General features: G+C 39.6%; 1 protein-coding gene across 21 annotated transcripts in view; it reads right to left on the reverse strand.

Moving 5' to 3' along the window:
- The window catches only part of EPB41L3 (erythrocyte membrane protein band 4.1 like 3), a 142,365-nt gene that overhangs the window by 13,494 nt on the left and 106,513 nt on the right, over positions 1–22,358 (reverse strand). For 12 of the 21 annotated variants that reach the window (XM_059724210.1, XM_059724213.1, XM_059724214.1 and 9 more), the window contains exons 10-16: positions 20,860–20,957; positions 18,314–18,489; positions 15,119–15,339; positions 5,105–5,158; positions 2,333–2,368; positions 2,100–2,165; positions 1,453–1,644 (exon numbers count right to left, since the gene is read on the reverse strand). In XM_059724210.1, the coding sequence (XP_059580193.1) occupies positions 1,453–1,644; positions 2,100–2,165; positions 2,333–2,368; positions 5,105–5,158; positions 15,119–15,339; positions 18,314–18,489; positions 20,860–20,957 (843 nt within the window). Of the gene's footprint in view, positions 1–1,452; positions 1,645–2,099; positions 2,166–2,332; positions 2,369–5,104; positions 5,159–9,412; positions 9,977–15,118; positions 15,340–18,313; positions 18,490–20,859; positions 20,958–22,358 lie in introns of all 21 variants that reach the window. The other 9 variants (XM_059724207.1, XM_059724209.1, XM_059724219.1 and 6 more) reach the window with 5 other exon arrangements.

The following is a 22,358-nucleotide window of genomic DNA, read 5'->3' on the forward strand; positions in this document are numbered from 1 at the left end:
TAAGGTTTGGGTAACGGGCTGACGTAATTTTGAGAGTGTTCTCTTATATCAAAAACAAAGAAAAGAAAAATACAGCCTCTTATCCCTGCAACTCATCTTTCCAAATGACTCATGTAGATGTACTTCTCTAGGACATTTTTTATAAAGTGCTTTGCTGCTTGTGAAAAGCATCCTATTATATATGAAATACAGAGAAAGTGAATTCAGGTGGTTACCAGATTGCTGCAAGCAGCTTTTCTTTGCTTCAGCCTCATTCACTCAGTCATTCAGCTAGATGCTCCCTAGGCAGTTCTCCTCATCTTTAACATGTTCAGTATAACCTGCTTTGTTGTTAGAATTTTAGTTCTGACACAGACAAGCCCAATCTTTAGCCACAATTAAAGACAGAGCATCACAGTTCACAAGGAGCAATGCAAAGGTATCTTCCTTTGCCCTTTGCCAAATCTTAGGTTATCTCTGTATTACGACTGCCTCCTTGCTTGTTTCAGAGTAGCCATGAAGTCTGTTTTAATTTATGTCAGTTGCTAATAGCACCAAAGGGCATGCTGGATAGGGAGATATTGCAAGAGAACAGGGAAGCAGAATCGCAAGAGACCAGGGTAGCTTTTTCTTGGTAGCATCCCTTCAAGTGGCACAGGTACTGCTGTGTTTTCTGTATGCCACTAAAGGATCTCCTTGAGTGGGGTGATCGCACCAGGAAGACTGTGTTTTCAGGGACAATTTGTGCTATGGTGGGAATGCTAAAGATAATTTTGGATAAACACACTGCAGCCAGTTCCCCTTGACATACTTAAGTCACAGCATTTTGCCATCACATAGGTGCTAATAAGGCAGGCAGAGTAGAGAAAAATGAGTGCTATCACACAGTTAATCCTGCCATAGTCTTAGTGCAGCGGCTTGGCTTTCAGTACTGGGTGTTTTATTGTGAAAGGCTAGCTATTGTACTTTATTCACGGTATAACAAAGTGGTGATTTCCAAAAGTTACCCAAAATGTCATATGCCCTAAGAATGTATACACACTAGTCACATGTAGTACTTAAAAACTAAGCTCTCTAGGTAAAAAATCTGCATGTTTAGAAGCCTCTACTTCTAAAAGATACTGTTTGACTATGTTGGAACTGGACTACCACCATATAATTACGTCTTTTAAAGATTGTTCTTAGCCATTTTCAGTGTACAAGCCACCATAATTTTGAAGTGCTCCATCTTCAATGTGTTAAATAACCTTGGGATTATCCCCTTCCAATTACTATTGACCCTCTCTCAAGCCTGAAATTATAGACAATTCAGAAACTTAGTCTAGATCACTCTTGGCAATGATAAAGAAGACCTGTGTCCTAGGTTGTTGAGAATCTGAGTTTCTCTTTAAGTATGTTGAATGTACCTAGCAATATAGGAGAGTTAAATAAAATACATAGTTAACTGTTTCAGATTAAAAGGTAGGTACTGACCTCTTCAGGCACAAGTGGTTCAATCATGGGAGCTTCCTCATGTCTTGCAGCAAGCCGGACTGGAGATGTGGAAAGCCTCTTTTCCCATTCGTTAGATACTGTGGTATCTGCAGAGGTTTCCAAGAAGGTTCGTTTCAGCTCGCTTATATTGGTCTGGTGTTTCATCAGGTCTTCTTGAGTTTTGTCTAGGTCCTTGAGAGTTTAAAAAAAAAAAATGCATACAGCACTTTATAACATTTACCTAAACCACCAACATTTAAAAATCAAAATATATAATGTTGTTAGTAAAGTAAATAACAAGTCATATTTTAGGGTATCAGGGAACACAGCATTGACACAACACTCTTGTGAAAATGTGATATTTTGAAAGATAACTGCACAGAAAATCTCATTTACGTGAGCATCAAAATAGCGTTTACCAACATCTCTGTAAGTTATACCTGATAAAGAGACTTCACACACACACATATGCACACAATTATAGAACACGGTAGAGAAAGTCATCATCATCTGAGAAAAAAAAAATCTATTTAATTTATTAGTACGTGGGACCACACAATTCATGCATCATAGTGCAGATCCACAAGTTTACCACTAAAACTGAACACACAAGTACAATACATGCACTGGTATATACCAATACCAACCTCTAACATTAGATTACTATGTTTGACATACACATTTTCACCCTTTATTCGCTTAATCAGACTATTCTGAAAGAAGTGAAAAAGAAAGGGAAAGGTAAGGGACACAATATTCAAAGGATACAAAATGCTGTTCTATGCATTTCTTCACAGAGAATTGACAAATTGCATGCTAAGAGTTATGAACACTGCACACACCCACAGTTTAATAAAATATGTGACCTTTCATTCTGTACCTGTGCTTTTAGATCTCCATCCTCCTCTTGATCCGACTGCCGGCATGAGAAAGATTTGAAAACAAAACCTTACGCACTTAAATTATTGCAAGGTTAAAAAAGCTGATCTGTATGGCTTGCTATGTTAACATCACATTATCTCTACATTGAGGACATTAGGAATTAGGAAGACATATTTGTCAACTTTTTACAGTTTTCAGATCTGAAAAAAGAGCATTCTTTTTAAAATGTGCTATGTTTGAATTTGTTATTCAATCTTCACTTCATATGAGTACCCTTGTATGATCCTCTCTCAATTTAGGAGATATCACGTAGATTTGCCTAGTATGGTTACTATTGCATTCTGCTTTATTGATAATAACAAGAGCTTTGTCTCTAAACAACACCAGGAGTTTAAAGAACACAAACACTGAAATACCAGTACAATCTCCTATCAACTTTGAAGGAAGGCAATAGTGTATAGGGCTATCTACAAAACAGAGCTATTCTCCAATTGCTTAAAAAGTATTTCACTAGCTTTACTCCCTTGCATGTATGATGGCATTATAATTTTTATACTTACTCTGTAGGAATCTTGAATGGCACAAATTCATTAGGGATTTAATTTTCAAAGTGACTGGTGGTTTTGGATATCATGTTTGCTAGAGGTGCACCAATACATAGGTCCATATCGTATCAGCATATCAGCACCGATAAAAGGAAAATTGACATTATCAGCAATCAGATTTTTTTGGCTGATGTGGCCGATAATGTTGCTGATAAATGCTGCACCAGCTGGATGCTGCTCCGCAGGCTGCTAAGTCTGTTGGTGTGGGGGGAGGGGGGAGAGAAGGTGGAGGGAGGGAAGGGGCATGGTGGGGAGGAAGATTGAGGCCCCTGCAGTGAGGGAGGGAATGGGGCTGGGGCAGGTGCTGTCCAACTGGGGTGGGATGTGGGACAGAGCTGTGTGGCTCATCTGGGGGGGAGGGACGGGAGAGCATGGATAGATTTTGCCACTAGGTGCACCCTGGGGGGAGTCATGGGGGCCTGTGTCCCTTGGAACTGTGTGCAGAGAAGGGTGGGCTGCCACTGCGGGTTGGGCCAGGGCTGCACTTGGGGCGGGCGGTGGCAGCATTATGAGGGGGGAGCTACAGCAAATTTGGGGTGGTTGTAACTCATCTTGTAGCCCCCTCCCTTCAACGCTGCCACCAGCCTGAGCGCAGCCCCGGCCCCCCAGGAAGAGTTCGGTGCTGCCCCTTTCCCCGGCCCACAGCAGCAGCCTGCCCTCGCCCTGCCCACAGATCCAAGGGGCACATGTGCCCTATGGTTCCCCTGGGGTATGCGTAGTGGTGGGGTCTGTTCCCCCCACCCCATGCCCCTCGGATGAGCCTCCATCCCACACCCTGCCCCACCCCAGCTGGGCAGCACCTGCTCCAGCCCCAGCCCCACTCCCTCCCTCACTGCAGGGGCTTCAATCTGCACCCCGCCCCCCAACGGACTTACCAGCCGGATGCTACTGTCTCAGCTGCTGGTCTGCACATCAGCAATCGGATCGGTATCGGCCGATATGGCTCATTAGTATTGGCCCAAAAAAATCTTTATCAGTGCACCCCTAATATTTGCTAAACATTAAACATTGGGAACCCCAAATCTCTTAATTACTACCAAAAATTTATGCATTGCATACTTTCAGTATTATGATTTTTATTAAAAGTCTAATAAAGATACAGATAAGAAGCACTTAGTACAGCCTTCTATTTTTCTGACTTGTCTCAATCTTGATAATTTCACTGTTTCATAATGTGTTCTTCTGTTGTTTGTGCACCTACTTAAATTGTTGATTTTTTTAATTTAGTCTTTCAATTATTCAAACAACTACAGATTCCGTATCTGCAGGTTACTTTATGTCTCAATTCAAATTTACTATAGTTAGGGCAAGATCCAAATATACTGACATGCTGTATAGAAAGATTAGTGTGTTGGTCATGAACATTACTCTAATTTACAAGTGACTGGACTGCTCTGCAAGTTACAATAGTGCGTATGGCTACACTGGCAGACCCCTACGGCTACACAGGGCAGCTTTATCAGCTACTAGACCAACTTTGGCCCTGATATATGCACCACCAATTCCATTAACTACAAGGGAGATGTACCCACTTCACTGGAATTATACTGGAGCTGAATCTGCATATACTGCGTACACACTTCATTATGTAAGTAATTATTTTTTCTTGTTTGTTTGAAGAAGAGGTCCTGGTTATTTACTATCATACTCTGAAAAGACATGTTTTTATTTTAGAGGGAATACGTCTTTCAAAAAATTACACATTAAACAGGTATGGCAAAGCCTCAAGTATGATTAAACCAACCTGAGATATACAATGTGCTCTCAGATGAGAAAAATTCTCTCTGTACAAACTTGTGAATACCCAGCTATTTTATATTCTACATATTTAATTCCCCTGAGCAAGCTACATCTCAAAACTTGGATAATATAACATCAATCAACACTGCAATCCCGGAAAAAAACATTTACCTTGCTTCCACCTGCTAGCTATACAGCACACCAACAAGCTTAGCTGAATTTCCAAACTGGACAGAAAAATAAAATGAATCTAGAATGGATATTTGAAACTGAAGTAATCAAAAAGCTTATCAACACACATACACAGAAGGGAATCTAAACTGTAGTAAAAGAGGTGCAGAGCAAGTACCAATGAACAAGAATCAGACCAAGATGAAGCTACACACTACATCCTTCGATAGCTACATGCTAATGACTGTACAAACCTCTGTGGCAGTGGTTTCACCATCAGCTGCAGTATCCGTCTGTTCACTGTCAGTCTATTTTGTTACACAAGTAACCAGGTTCCAATACGTAAGCAGGAATAAAGAATAAACCCAACTTGTCAGTAAATACAGGTCACATCTTGAATTGCTAAGTCTACACCCTTGTGAAATGCATCTGCATGGCTTTTTAAACCAGAGACATCTTAAAGCAGCAAAATAAAAACGCTATAGTTAATAAACAGAACAGACTCAGAGGAAGACTCAAGGCATACTGCACACAGTATATGGCTTTACTGTAACAACTTTATCAGCCAAACAAAACATTACCTGAAAAATGGTATTTGAATTGTAGGGTTTCCTTTTAAGAAAGCCAGGTGGCTTTTTAAAAAAGCAAAACCTTGTAAACATACATACACATACAAAAACAAACCTTTCCCCCACAGTGGAAAAGAAAAGCAAAAAAACAAAAAACTAAAATCTAGTTTATTAATTTATTCTAGTTGATATGGTCACTGTGGTGTTTCAATTTGTATTTGGAAGGGAAAAATGATACATTTAAAAAAAAAAATAAAAAGCTACTTTAAGTCACCTGACTTTCAGCCCCTCATTTGCACATATTTTATTATTTTTCCTGCATTTAAACATTATAAGGGTGTCTGCATTACCAAGGAACCCAAACATATACACAGCCATCTACAGTCTGCCTGTGTTACTTTCTTAGCGTCAAACTCCATTTGTTATTGGTAATGTAGAGTTGCTAGTAGTCACTAATAGTACAAATTTATCATTAATTTGAAGTTATTTTCTTTAACATTTTCATTCCAATTAAATACTGAAAAACTAGGAAAAGATTAAAAAACAACCCCCCTGCAGCATCCACTAGTTACAAACGGTGAAGATGAAACAAAGCACAGCATTATACAGTCTTGATCTGTCCCAATTTGTAGGCTTCATTAGTAGAACACCTACATAATCAAGACAAGCTTTGAAAAGACAATATGAATATCAAGATAAATATACAGGTAATCTAATTGAGTTTACATGTTGTTGGGGGAAGAGGTAGGTTCAAATGATTAAATAAGAGTGCAGATGGTCAAAATCATGACTCTAAGAACAATAAAGCTTCATAGGGAGCAAGTGCCACAGAATGGCCTGGATTTGCAAACACAACTTCATCTAGCATCTGTGAGAGTACCACTGACCAATAACCATATCTGATCATAATATAATAAAATAATAACTTTATATTATAGTAAATTTATAGATAAATCCCTCAGTCCCATTAATATGAAGTGATAGAGAAAAGGCAATAGAGTTTAAGATATAAGGTATATCAATCTAAACTGGATTTCCTGTTTTCTTCCCGCTTATAATAACTTTAATGTTGTTAGATTGATTTTAGCTATTTCCTTCATTGCCTTTTTCTCTATCCCTCCTTTAAAATAAAGTGTACAGAATGTGCATTTTTCATTTGGTAGCTGGAACAATAGGCAGACATTTTTATCTACTTCATGAATGCATACATCTGAATATTTACAATTTTGTAGTATGACCTGCTGACTGGACAGCAGGTCCTTTTTTTGTTGGTAAATGACTTATGCCATCATAATCCACAGATTTCATAAAAATATTTTTCCTATAAGCATTAAAAACTTTTTTCAAAAAGATTCTACCCAAGCTTTGTTAATAACTCACCCATTCATTTTCTTGATACATCATTGATATTATATAAAACACAAACTGCTATTGTGCTGTATCAGTATAACTATAATCTGCCTGTTTTATATCTGTAACTTAAAAACAGTTGGAACAATGAGGTCATGGATTGTTTTTAATAATAAATAAATACATGCATCTGGGGTCAAAATACTGTGATGCTAAATTTAGGCATCATGGTATTTTCAGCAATTAAATTAAGCAATTTAGCAATATATTTTTAGCAATTAAGAATCAAGGCATTCAGTGAAAAGGCTGTCAGAAAGCTTAGCTGCTAAGGCATGAATAGTGCAGCTAAGTGAAACAAAAAGGCACATATTCTGCATCTGGATGCACAGACAGCTTTTAGAAGGAGATGCCAATGCACTTCTGAGGGTAGAATGTGTCCAAGAAGTTTCTGAAGAATAAATTCCTTAGGTATGTGGCATTTACTGTAGTTTTTAAATATGCCTTGCAGAACATTGGGTTCACTGTCTTTAACCAAAAGTATGCTTTTATGTAGTTATTTATTTCTTCCTTAAGGTACTGAAATAATGAATATAAGATACATGAAATACAGAACACAGTTTATACCCAAGATGTACAAGTCTGCTAATAAGCCAAATCTCCAGGCACTAAAAGCCAGGCACTAAAATTCAATGTTACTGGATGCTTTGTCAAATAAGGATTTGAAGCTATTGCAGTGCAAGGAAATGTGGTCTGAAGAGGCTCAGAAAGGTAGGGTTCCTGTGAGTTATAAGGATGGCTGGTTAAAACCATGAAGGAACAGTGATGCTCTGAACAATATGCAGCTGCTAGAGCTAATTGGTTGGCTATGGGATTTGCCAGGAAATAAAGACTTCTATATCCTCATAAGTTTCAGTTACACATCCTATGACTTGAGACAATAACTGCTGTGATTTGTTTTTGCCAATGTAATGCAGACATGCCCAAGTTTAAGACATATTAACTTTCATGCAATATTTTGAACAAGAAATATACCCTGGATTAGGCACAAGTCTGTGTAGTTTACCACTGAGGTACTGCCAGGGTGATCAGCATCATAAAAGGAGTAAGCTGCACAATAAATATTTTACAATTTATTGTGATGACATAAGCTAACCCTAATACTAAGAGGTACTCATTACTGAGAGAAAAACAAGCAAGTGGGTTACATAAACACTGTCTTATTGTTGCCAATACACTGTGCCTCTAGGGATGCAATATATAAATATGCTATCTTGTTTTGAGATAATAAAACAGAATCCTGGATGCCTTTCTTAATTTATTATTTTTTAAGTATTAGAACCAAGAACATCTGAAGAAAATGCTGGTACAGTATGAACAGATATAATTTTGGCATTCCATCAAAAGGGAAGACTATCTTGATTCTGAATGTTGCTAAAAAACCCCCTTATCAGACATAGAAAAATGTTTAAATGCCTGGAATATGCACACTATACAAGTCAGATGCAATTTCTGCACATATCAGTGACTAATTCTAGTAATCTGTGAATGACATTGCTTGATTGCGTGCAAATACACTAGTCATGCAAGCAACAAAGGCACATTATTGTGCATATGACGTTTTTAAACCTTGTTCCGTGCCTTTACTCTGTCTGTCAGGAGTAAGGGAGGTACCAGAAGCAATACATGGTATTCATAAGGAGTGCTGTTTGAATACATGGTAGGGAAAATGTCCCTATGGAAAATGTTGTTAGCAAAGGACTGTTGCTATTATTAGGTGTTGCTGCAAAGAGGAATAAACCGTATAACTAAGTAGATTCCTTTTCTGCTTCTGATGAATTATTACATCACATACTGACTTTCTCAACAGCATTAAGGGCTCCTGTTTGCTAGTCCAGCTGTTTTATCAGCATGTTGCAATGCGTTATTCATCCTAGCAACAGGAAGAATTAATTCTGGTAGTGCTAATTTAATAATGCAATTGGTAGCTTGGAACAGTATCAATGGTGCAGTAGCAGCTGCAAAACTGGTACCAACTCAATTTTTCAATGGTAGCAATGTACTGAGTGGGAATTGCAAACAGTATTGACAAGGGGAGAGAGGACTGAGGCAAAAACTCCAGATCCAGATTTAAGGGGTATTAGAACATAAGGTTTTTGCTTGACTTGTTATGAAACCAAAGGGCATTTGAAAACTCCTGATTCTTGTTTGGATTCTGGACACCCACAGCATTTTTTACTATGCCCATAATTCACTGGTTGATATGCAACTAACTGGAAAGTTGCATCTAAGCTACTTGATATTTAGGAAACAATTTTACAGCTGTTAGTGTAAACTGGGGAAAAAAACCCGACTGGAAGAATGGGAAGCTAGGTACGGCACTTTAAAGTTGATTTGTCACAATCTGCAGCTCACTATGCCTCATCTGACAGTCTGAAAAAGCAAGACACTACCTTACTTACTTACACACAGTGTTGTGCCTAACCCTGGGGCCCAAGCTGCACTCCCAACACGAAAAAACTGTAACATATCAGCACAGACAGAAATGAGGCTCTGAAAGTAGGACTACTGCAGCATTCTAACACTGTTTAGGACTGAAGCACTGAACACAAAAAAAAAAAGTGTGTTCTATGCCGAGGTACACACCTCTTCCTCTGAACTGTCACTCAGGTCATTGTCAAGTGAGGCACTCAAGGAGGCCGCCTTGGGCTCCAGGTAGCAGAGGCACATAGCCAGAGGAAAGGAGAGAGTGAGGGCATATGGTACTGAGAAAGAGGCGGATAGCAGAAAGAAAAAGATGAAAAGGAAACAAGGCACAAGGGATGGTGATCGGATGGGAAGGTAATGCTGCAAACTTTCAGGCAGGAAGTTGGTTTCAGAGAAGTTAGGGAGGGAAAGGTAGCCATCATCATCCAGGAGAGAAGGAAATGACTCTGGAAGTTGCAAGGAGAAGGAAAACAAAGTTCCACCTTGACCAGCTTTTTGTTTATAGTTAAATTTCATATCTTGTTCAGCAGAGCAAACTCTTCCTTTTTTGTCAGAGTCCAAGTCAGACTCACCAGGGGTTTGAACACTGTCTTTAGGTGACTCGCAACCTACTGATTTTCGAGGATTCTCCTTACATCTCTTACGGAGCTTTGTTGAAGATACAGGGGGGGCGGATGGTGAGGATGGTGAGGAATGGAATGAATCAGTGCCAAGCAAAGATGGCTGATGAAAGAGAAAGAGCAGCAAACAAGGTGCAAAAGCAAAAGGACAAAAAGAAAACTGTAATTAGTTAATTTTCTTCTGCGTTTATAAATATAAAATTACAAACAGAACTTATAAACAAAGCTTTTTAGCTGAATTTAATGATGCAAATTTCCACACTTCATGCCACAGCTATTAGTGACTAAGGGTTACAGCTTACAAAAAGCATCTTTTTCATTCAACATCTCTTTTTTAAGTCAGTACATAATTTAAATAAACATCCTTTGAAGGAACTGTGTTCATATGCAATTTAAGATGCGGTGGATCGATCTTTTATCATAATCACTTCAAAATATTACAAGAACACCAACAAAAATATTTGGAAACAAGGAAAACATACCATTAACTATCCTGTTTATGAAAGCATATCCTGCAAGCTTTAGGCAAGTTAATCAGAGAATTGCCTGGGAAAGAACTGAGCACTAAATGGGAATTCTTCAGCAAAAATAGCAGGCAGGCAGCTTTCATACGTGCCTTCAAAAATCTCCTCCAAAATGACTTAGTCAAAGACTTTCAGTAATCTTTCCCTAGATTTCTGCACAGGTTGTCTAACAAAGTAAGATGTCCCAGAACTAAAGATGATCTAAGTGAACACTTTGGTTTTGAGAAGGATTTTCCTAGCTCAATTGTTACCTGGCTTTAGCTGATGGGAAGCCGAGGAAGAAAAAAATCATAGTTGAAGATGTTTAACATGGGAAGCCAGACCTTCAGCTAGCTCCACTTATTGATGTCATCTGAGGAACTGAGCAACATGCTTAAATTTCTACTCTCCCTTCTGTTTTTATGATTAAGGCTAGCAGATCAATCATCACTTTGTACAGAAAGAAGCCTTGCCTAATAATCTAGTAACTATTTATACTGACTATTTATAACTACTAAGGTGTCTCTGGTCATCCTATAACCCGCAAATGACTGGGCTATTTTGAAGGGTAATGGGGTATAGGAAGAATAACGAGATTTTCATACCTCCTGAGCTCCTGGGGAAAGGGATAATGTGCACTATCTCCAAATAGGATCAGATATACAGGAAGTTTTGCAATAGGCTGAAAGAAAGAAGCTGGGGGCTATGCAGCCGCAGTATCCTCACTGACAATGCAAAGGTACATTAGCCAGTAGGGCTGTGCAAAACTTTGGTCCCTGATTTGATTTGGCGGAGATTCAGCCTGATTCTGAAGCTGAATTTCTGAATCTGACTCAAATCAGAGGACCCTTTAATCTCTCCGAATCAAAACTGGAACCCTCTGAATCGATTCGGAGAGATTTGGACATAGTGACTGCTTTAAACATTTGTTTTTTTTACATACCTCTAGGGAGCACGGGCTCGTGAATGCTGTGATGCTGGGGTGCATAAAGGGTCCCAAAGAAGCGCAGGGGGCTCCTCAGAATGCTCAGCAACAGACCTGGAAGTGGATCAGAAGCACTTCCGGTCCACTTCCAGATTCGCGCATGCGGGACCCCCCCCCACCAATGACTGTTGCCTCCTGGGTCTGGGGGGGGCACCTGGGGTCCCCCTGTGGCTGACTGCTGAGCTGGGAAGATGCTGGGGGTCCCCCAGCACTTTTCTCAGCAGACCTAGAAGTGGACCAGAGGCACTTCCGGGTTGGCCACTGCACACATCAAAGGGCCCTCCGCACTCCTGTGGGACGCTCCATGCGCCTCAGTATTGCAGTGATCATGACCTGTGCCTGGTACCTCGAGGCATGTAGAAAAAACTTTTAAAGCTGTGCTTATGTCCGAATTGCTGATTCTCTGAATCAGCACTGAATCTTCAGATTCGGATTTGGCTGAATCAAATCAGGGACAGTGATCTGAATCAACGAACTGAATCACTGCCCCTGATTCGGGCCAAATCCAAATCAAATAGGGCCCGCTTTGCACACCCCTATTAGCTAGTATTCTACCCATGCTTTGGGGTTCTAACCAGGGAGATAACCATTGCAGCCTGGATGGTTCCAGTTGAATTCCATACAATGCCAGATTTCTCTAGTTTTGTTCTGGAAGGGTGAATTTTATCCTTTTTAAAGGGGCAAAATATACACTTGATATTTTTGATAGAAAGGCCACTGTAATTTACTATGAATGTCAGCTATCAACTTCTGCTATTGCTTCATATTAAGTTGCAATACTATTAGGAAGCCATTAAACAAATTAGGAAACAGGTGCAGGCTAGCACGAGAGTACACATACTAGCTCTTTGTGGAACTAAGGGCCCTGAGATGTTCATTTCAAGAAAGCATGGGATCTGATCTCCGATTCCAAAAATCATGCCTCCTTTCATGGCACACATGCATGCCAGAAGGCATGAGGGTCAGATCCTAATCACAACATTTCTTTTTGCCAGTACAGAGGGATCCCAGGATTATGACCCAGGCCTCCTTTGGCATGGACAAGTTGAAAGCTAGGTGCCTGCAGCCCTGTGTGACCCAGGGCTATGGCTGGCAATCAGCTGACTCTGTTGTCTGCCCCAGATAGCCCTGATGTGTGGATAGCCCACATGTTCAATTTAAAGCGACAGTCAAACCAGCCATAAAACCATTCTACATTATACGAGGAACATTTTTATGGCCTAGTTACCATTTTATGGTACTTTAAATTGGGTGCACCCATGTCACTCATAGTACAATCAACACAATCATGATATAAATAGAGGGGCCCCAACATGGTCCCTTGTGGTTTATTAGTATTCTAAACAATGGTAGCAGATTGATCACAGTGTTGATCTACAGTAAATACTTTTGGTCAAATTCAACAAGGCCAGTTATGAACTGACAAAACTGGTTCCATAGTCTGAATGTGACTACTTGAAGCACTCCATTAATCACTTGCCTCCTTAGCCCGCTTTTCTACATTTCAAATGCTTTCACGATTGCAGGCCCTGATACTGAAACTGGCTCCAGGCAGAAACAAGCATCTGTCTTAAAAAACCATGAAAGGATGAGGGCCTTAGAGACAGATTTTCTGAGCACAGTTATTACTAACCCTATTAGAAAAAGGACCAAGGTCTTAAACCAAATACGTATAGTTCCTGAGTTTCCTATTATGCTTCTTTTACCTATTTTCTAAGCAGAAAGCCTTGTTGATTTCAGTAATGTATTTAATTTACAACATTCTGTATTTCTTTTGAAAATAAGCAGACCCATGTTATAAAATTTAGAATCCTAGAATTAGTAAAAAAATAAAATTATGTTTTTAAACAGAAAGATGTTCCTATATAAAATCAATTCCTAGTGTAACCATCTGCCTGTACTTTCATATTAAAATACTATGCAAGGCCATACCTTGTGGTGCCAAAGAGATTTAAAGTTGGCATTATACTTAATTGAGAGATGCACAAAACACTCCTTTTATATTGTGAATTTCTGTAAATTCTTCCCTTTTCTACTATTTTATAACATTTGTATTTATTTATTTACAAGCCTGAGGCTTTAACATTTAGACCCTTCTTAATACCAGTAGTTAAAATTGCAGTGCTCATTCTCATGGCAGAATCTCTTCCTGGAAGAAATGAAGGAGTATAAATAAAAAAAAAAAAAAAAGAGAGATTTCTTTAAAACAGGAATTGTCCAGTAGTTTCTTCAGCCTGATCCTGTCCTCATTAAAACTAGAAACAAAGCTCCTGTTGGCATCAATGCAAACAAGTCTGCATGTCATTAATACCCTTTTTAGAACTTCAGACCTGTTAAATGACAATTTAAACACAATATTTGTATTTTTTTTAAAAAGATATATTCCGGAAGAGTTTAAGTACTATCAGAATGTCCTTCTTAAACTGTCTTCTGCATTTTCTAGCCATATGCCTCCTTTGAAGTGCAGCTGAGCCTCTACTGACCTTGACCTAAGCTAACAAGCCCCTTAGGATAGCATTTGCTAATCTTGGGTATTTTCTTTCTTTTTCCTTTTCATCTAATTTTCATTTAAAAACCCCAAAAAAGGCTTGAAGTAGTTTTCTCTCTTAAAAAAAAAAGCTAGAGCTAATGCCATATATTTACATGGATGGTCTCTTTTAGAGTTAAATTTGTGCCTACACATTTTGTTCCTGAATTTTTGTACCTGTAAATTAATTGTAGGTATTTGCTTAAGGACTCATTCCTTGGCTCAGGGCAAGCCTATAGCTCATGTAGCCAAAAGCTCAAGCTTTCAGCTTTGCATTCATAATCCTTTTTTGGTGGGTGTAAAAATGTGAAGCTGACTCCATCCCTTGTGAAAGCACACACTAGAGTGTGTAATGCTTAAGTTCAAGAACATCCCTTTGCATTTTGTTCTTGATGCAAATATTTCAAACAGTAATTAGTGATGTAGAAGAGAAGGAGGATTTATTTAGCTGCATCTTTCTGATTCCTCCTGCGCTTTCTTCAGTACTAATTGTTCAAGCTCAATACCTGCTCTTTTTCTGTCTAATTTACTCTTTTTCAGAAATGGAGCAAATTTAATTCCAGAGTTATTTATTATGGCAGGAAGACAGGATGTGGTAAGGGACACATTTATACCGTATGCCTGAGGAACAGAGAATTGGCAGGAAAAACAGACCTTCAAATGCAAAATTTCGTAAGAGGGAATGAAAAACCTTACTTAGTCAGAAAAAGCATTTTATAGCACAGTAGCAATCAGAAGTTAGTAGAATAAATGCCCACTTGGTACTAGGTAAGGGATATATGACCACAAAGGAAATAGGGTAAAGCCAGGTGATCCTCTAAAAGCCTGACCTATGCAAAAAAAGGTTGCTCAACCAAAACAAGTCAAACAAAAGGAAGAGAGGAAGAGAGAGCAGAAGTGTAAAATGTGTTACTTCTTTTAGACGCTTCCTTGAATAGCTCTAGGAAGTGGTATAAAATATAATCACATTCATTGTTAAACTTGAACAGCTTCCAGAGCCAAGCAGCAAACATAGGAATAAATTTTAAAAGCATTGTACACACACATACACACTTATATGCAAGGAGGTTACAGAGCACCATAAAAATATTGGCTACCAAAACATTTCACATGTAGTCTGCTTGTTCTTATTCTTATTGAATTTGGCTCTTTCTGCCTCTATAATAATTACTGTGCTTCTTCAAATGCTTTACAGTTGAGTCAGTTTAATAGAAATCCTGTAAACTATACCTTTGTGTCATGGCGTGCTGCTGAGACAGGAGTGACTTCTTCTTCTCTTTTCTTTTTGCCCTCTTCCTCATCTTTCTCTTCTTCTGCCTTTTTCTCTGGAGTCACAGTGGTTATCAAGTTGGTTTGAGAGATGCCTTTTGTTGTGGCGTACTGGCCAGTACCAACCTCTGTAGCAGACATAGAATCCTTCATGTACATTTCATGGTTTTCATTCACTGATGCTAAAAGCAAATATAATTTGAAGAGATAAAGTCTAAAATAAGCTTGTTCTGCAGGCCTGAATAAAATTAGAAGTTGGGTTAATAAAACTTGCTGAAAACATAAGAATGCCATGTTTCAGGAATCCAAAAACATGTGTGTGTGTGTGTGCACACACACACACTTAAATAAGATTTGCTGCATGTTTACTCAAAACTAAAGATATGGGTTGTGTATGCATAAACGCAGATGCACACATTATTTCTATGCACACTACATCCATAATGTGTGCATTTATGCATTATTATTCCATTAGCAAGCTGTTAAAATGCTTATAAATATTATTAGGCAGGGAACATAAGGAAAAAAACATTAATAACTTCAGCCATGGGTATAAGAGGAAGGGAAGTTTTGAAATCTGCCACAATAACTTAATGCAAAGCAAATGCTTTATAGATAGCTGTGTTGCATTACAGGAAATGGCAATTGTAATGTATTTAATGTAACACATGCTTAACATCTGAGGTTCAAGAAACAGATCCCCTGCACCTTTAAAAAACCTGCCAGTCAAGTATGTTCACTATCTAAAAAAATAATAGGTTAGAAAAATATTGTGTTCAGAACAATGGGACTATTTATAAAACTATGCCAATCAGGATATGGGCATGGTTGCGTGGCTTTCCTATTAGTACTTTTGGTCTTAAATGGTCAATAAATATCACGAGACATACTAATTAATCCAATGTAAAAAACGGATTAACCAATACACTACAAATATATCCCCATATCCAAATAATGAATAGCTGCATTACCATAAGTAGTTCCCAAATAAGTGTGATTATTCACCTGTATAAAGTTTCTCACATGCTTAACAGTTTACCAGATATGGGCTATAAAGTGATCACATATAATGCAGAATCACATATGCATTACTACAATATAAGTATGCAAATTTGAAAGAATACCAAAGAATCTTTTTGCTCCTCTATTATTTTTAAGCAAATTAACATATCTCTAACTTGCAGCTCCCAAAATATCACTGGAAAGGCACTCATATTTCTTGTCTCTTAGATGAACTTTTTGGGGGTGAGGGAAGGAGGCCCAGCTTAAAGATTACAAACAATTAACATAAAAGTAAAGCGGAAGGATAACATGTGCTTTGAGATACATGCACAGCAGGTGGGTCACTAGTTGCTTGGTAACAAGTATGAAGCATATTAAAAGGTTTAAAATTTATGCATGATAAGCAGCAATAGTATCAGTTTTGGAGAGGGAGATGGATTGTTATTAGTTTGTTTAGATTTTTCATCTCCTAACCTCAGAAATATTCATTGTATATCATTTCTGCAGCATTTTTGATACCTATGGCCCTGGCAATCCTTACACTTAATTTAATGAACTGGTTAATCATATCTTAAGGGTGCAATAAAACAAGGAATAAGCCACGAAGTAATTGCACAAAAAAGTTTAATAACCTTGTGACTGGTTCCCATCACAACACTAAGCAAATGTCTGGCTAGCCCCATGGGCTCAGATGTGCTCCTGGGGCTGGGAGTCTGGTCAGCTGATTGGGGTTCCTGTGACTGGAAGCCCTGATAAGCTGATCAGCTCTCCCAGCCCCTGGACCTCATGGAGTCCTTGGCCCAGGTGGGCTTCTGAAGGCTGGAGCTGGAACACCAGGCACCCAACCTGCTGCTACAGAGGGATCCCGGGATCATGATCCCAGACCTCCCCATCCCCTCCCCACACTAGCAATATGGCACCATTGGGATCCCACTATCATGCCTCCTGCTAGGTATGTGTGACATGGCAGATGTGATTGTTGGGACGGCGGTTCAGACCCCATGGTGCCTTTAACTGAACATCTGCCAGGGGCCTATTTGTCAGCATTCAGTTTTTAAAAATATTTAAACTTTCATAGAACACCACCACTTATTCATTTAAACCTTGGAGAAAAGTAGCCTGGTTTGCTATACAAGGCAGAAACATACCAACAGACATAACCCCTCCCCTCCCCCACCCCACCCAAAAAACCCAAACCAAACCACACCAAAACAAAAACAAACAAACAAACAAAAATCAACGTGAACCTTTCTGAGCAGCCCCCAAAAAAGACTTAATTACTGAGGAGGGTCTTTTGTAGTCTTTAAAACTAGGAATCTGGTTATTTCCCTTTTCTTCCTGGAAAAAGACTGATTACCAAAGAGGCCTTTGCTACATCTCTTTTCCTCTGATGGCCTAAAATCCAGCACCCAGCTGGAACATCAATCAGCCTGAGCTCTATGATGGATGATAAGGCCTGGCTTTGTACCAGAAGGCAAGAAGAGAGGAGCTGGGTTACACAGGTTGCTGTAGGGACTGCTCAGATTCTCACAACTGACATTGGCAGTAAGGAGCCAAAGTTAACGTGGGTAAAATTTCTGAGTCTTGTTTCCTCTGTGTGCCCTTTATGTTCCTAATATATAAGTGGACAGCAGTACTAGGTAGTACTACCTGAAGCAGCCAGCACACAGGGGTGCAAGTGGAAGCTGACCAGCTTCTTGGTCAGTCCATTAACTTCCCAGTCCAGAACTGACTGCAGACAAGAGATTATGGATGGTATTTTCAGAAGTGTTTTGGTGACAGGGAAGAACTAGTCCCTTTGAAAATGAGTGAGACTTGTGCTCTATGAAAGTCAGGAGCACTGAATACTTTACTTGGTCAGCTTCACTTGAGCAGGAGTTCTGGGGCGCTCTGTCCTAAATTACAACTTTAAAATCTGACTATTAATATATATAAAAAAAATATTAGTTCTCTTCCCAGATTGCGCAAGCTTATAAAAAGCAGCAGGAAGGGTATCTACTTACAATAAAGAGTTAGCATGCATATACTTACAGGTCTCATTCAGAAGAAGCTCAAGGGATATGAGATTACAAAAGGTTTATATCTATTTTCTGCCAACACTCATTTCAATTAGAATTTGTGAGCAAGTCCAAGAAACAATTAAAAGGACCTTACCCCCATCTAAGCTGCGAGACATAGTGTAACGTTTACTAGAAGAACGCTCAAAATAGGGTGCAGGTCGATCTATTAATGCACTGGCTCTTCTTGTCTGGGCTTGCGTTCTTCCACTGTAGCGGAATTTGGAACCCAATGTAAGGAATTTCTTTGGAGGTGCCTCTGGTAACAAGAGCCTAAAACACAGAATGGTGCACACATTTCACATACAAAGAATTGGGGGGGGGGGGGGGGGAAGGTAGAATGTTTCATGTCACCTCTTTAAGAGTGCAGAGAGAAGTAACTTCTGAAACGTTTCCAACCATAACGGGCTTGGAAACATTCCAAAAATGTACTGGTTGTATAAGATGCATATACAGCTCCCGTGGTGCCACCTGGCTGGAGCACTTCAAAACTACTGCAGTTGCATGTAGATGCGTCTCTCCAATCAGAGGACCCTACAGGAGGCTCTGCTGACCAGTAGATCTACTCCTGGCTTCTTGGGGGTGAAAATGGGAGAGCCAAGGATGTTTTGAGTGTCAGAGATTTGGAAGCAGGGGTTGTAGGGAAAGCTGGGGGTGCCCATGGTGTAAGAAGGGGCTCCCTGTCTCCCTGTTGCTGGGATTCTGACTCTCCAGCACCACATTCCCCAAAAACTCTCCTCTTCCCCTCTCTCCAGAACAGAGAGGTAGAGGGGACTGGGGCTGGACAGCCTGGCACTGGTGATAGAGGGGGGCCTAGGAGTCAGATGTCTGGCAAGGGGGAAACAGAGGAGCATGGGTGTCTCTGGTAGTCATGTAGGCATCAGAGCAGTGCCCTGGAACCCAGCAGTACCCTCAGTGCCAGCATGGCCAGGACCCAGGATGACCTGATAGCTGGACAATCTGCCAGACTGTGGTCTGCCAGACCATCAGTCAGGGTGTTGGTCCTGTCCTTCCTCCCTTGTGGAATGGGGACCGGGGATGAGAGGGGAGCACTACTATTCTGGAGGACATATGGGTTCTCAGTCCTTGTATGGACATATCAAGGGGTGAAATGCTTCAAAATAGTACCTTATTTCACGGGATTCTGTTTTGAAGCATTTCAGCCACCTTTGGAATGTTTCAAAGGACATGTACGTTTGTACAGCTGGTGTATTAAAGCAGTTCAAAGGTGTTTGAAACATTCCAAATGTTGCTTCTGTTCGCACCCAAAATCTGTATTCTGTAAAACCGGTTAAAGGGAAACACAGATCATGCTGTCAATATTACATTGCAAAATTACATAGTCATTAGGAAATGGAAAAGCAGTTTATCCTAAGGCCTTACAGGGAAAAAAAATAAAGTTAACCAATTAATATGTTCTTGTTTTAATATCAAGAGATACATTTTCCAGCATCAACTTTCTCCAGTCATCAAAATAGAGTTGCCACAGTTTCAGAAAATGTCAGCAATGCTGCCTGAAACCAAGACATGGGTAAATGGCCCCTGGATTTGAGCCTGATTCTCGATATAGAGAAGGCCCCACATGCTAGGTGTTAGAATACCTTGACTGGCAGAATTTGCTACAGAATGTTCCTCCCTTGCCATAGAATAATTTCCAAAATCCAATCATTCATTAAAAAACACCAACCAACCAACCAACCAACATTTCCAAACAACTGCAAACTATTTCCAAATATAAATTAAATGTAACCAATGAAGGAATTTCTGCCTAAGTCTGAAGAAAGCCTGAAGCAGAAGCTGAGGAAAAATGTGAAATGCTCCATTTATCTTAATTATATATGTCACAAAAGTACCCAAGGAAGGCAGGCAGGCAGCAGCTAATTGCTGATTGCCAATCAGAACTGGTTGCCTTTAGGCGATTTTGGACACACTACCTTCCTTTATTGACATAAATAAATACTGCCAATTAATCTCAAAAACCATCCAGGTAGTATACTTATCCTGCAATTCCAACCTTCCTTCCTTCACAGATACCAAAAACCCAGCTGTCACTCACAGCTGCCAACCTCAGATTCTCCTGGTACATTAAATGATGAAAATTATAGACACACTAAAATAAAACAACCCCAGGAACATAGCACTGATTAAATATTGTACTTTCACATTTAATTAAAAACAAAATCATATCTTCTTTAGGTTTACACATACATGTGAAAGGATTTTTCAAAACGTATGGCTTTACAAGCAAAAGGAGCTGATATTAAAGGCCAAATTTGTCACAATCCTTTAACTGCAGCTGTTAGACTCTAGTTGACAGTACTGTGGTGCAATTGAAGTGAATGATATCAAGATCATGATCTGAATCATGTGATATGCTTAAAAATTCAGTAGCTATTTGAAAGAGTATGAATAATTTTGGTTAATCACATATACTTTGTAAACAGCAACCTTTCCATTTTATTGTAATAGACCAGAGATCGAAATATAATGTAATCTGAAGCTGTTTGTCCCATTAAAAAAAAAAAAGGGGGCAGGGAGAGGGGAGTGCAGGGAAGGCAGACACTACTTTTTTTCCTATCATCCTTTACTCTACATGTATTAAAAAAACCCAACAAACAATCCCCCCCCCGCAAAACCACATACCTGAAAAATGTATGATGTTCCACACACACTTTCCATAAACGCTTTGCAGCACGATGATTTGGCAACTTAAACCCAATAGTGCTTTCAAACTGTTCAAACTAGGCACAAAAAAAGGAAAGAAAATCTGTATACTTATTTTAACTGTATATTTCTATATTTAGCTTATATGCTACATAAATTCGTGTTCATTTTAATAGGTATAAAACTTCATTATTAGGGTGTGTTTAAATGCACATCTCTGTACAGCCCTTCATACGTACACAGTATATTTTTCCTGATTTTTATCTGGTAAAACCAGTTAAGAGAGAAGCTTTTAGACCAGTGGGTGGCCAACCTTTTTGGCAGGTGTGACAAATTTAGCTGTGCACCCTCCTTAAGTACCACTCCAATCTCCTTTCCCTGTCCAATCTGTTGCTGTTTTCTGCTCCCTGCCTTATCTCCTGTTGTGATGCCTCCAGTGAATGTCCACCTGATGTAGGAGCCTCAAGATTGATTAAAGTTCTTAACGTTGAACTATAAGAATTTTTGTGTCTATACCAAATCGCTGAAGTGAGATTGGAAATTACGTGCTTTTCAAGCACTGGTGATGAGTAGGGGTGTGCTGCCTGAGATTGGCCATGTGGCCCCTGGAAGTGCTAGCAGAAGTGCGCTTCCAGTTTTGCCGGTCTTGCTGCTGGCTCAGCAATTGGCTGCTGGGGGATCCCCCATTGAAAATCTGGTGTCGCCCCAGACTTGTTTTCAAGGACTGGCGTGTTGCAGTTAAAATGCGACACTACCGTTTCCTATTAACAGCACTGAGTTCTTCCCAGGAAATTTGGTCTTTTGTAAACATTTGTCATACTATTTCTCTGATAACAATATTTGAATCAAATTATGAGACAGAGATCTAGAATGCAGACACATGACAAATATTAATTTACTATTAATTTTATTCTACCTACATTTACTCTATAATAAGGCATATGTATACACATGAACAGGTCTTCAAGGCATGCTGCTTGCCCTATAACAGCACATGTTCACCATGCAGCCGGGGTGGCGGCGGCACGCGCCGGGGGTGGGGGGGAAGGCGTGTTACACAGAGCAATGACTACCTCCAGATGTAACTGCCTAGGGAAGCAGACATGACCAGTATACCAGTGCATCGTTATATCTCATTTCCCTGCGTAGCAGGTTTACCTTGTACTGAAGTCACTTACACTATTTAAACCTGTCATGTGTTTGCTCCACTTCTACTACAATGAAAATTCAACTTACTGCACAACAGACCTGCTGTTTCTCTCCACCCATACATGGAGCATGTGCTAGAATACTTAATGAGCTTATGTACCATATTATCCTGCATATAACATGCCCCACACACCTTGTTTTTGGAAAGCAGGATGTAGGGGGAAAAAGATTTTTTCAAAGCCATGTCCAACTGTGTGACAGAGGAAGTCAGTGGGTTCTCAACCTTTTTGGATTTGGGGCACTCCTCACTGGACTCACAGTTTCATAGT

The sequence above is a fragment of the Alligator mississippiensis genome, chromosome 3 (assembly GCF_030867095.1).
Source record: "Alligator mississippiensis isolate rAllMis1 chromosome 3, rAllMis1, whole genome shotgun sequence".
Taxonomy (NCBI): domain Eukaryota; kingdom Metazoa; phylum Chordata; order Crocodylia; family Alligatoridae; genus Alligator; species Alligator mississippiensis.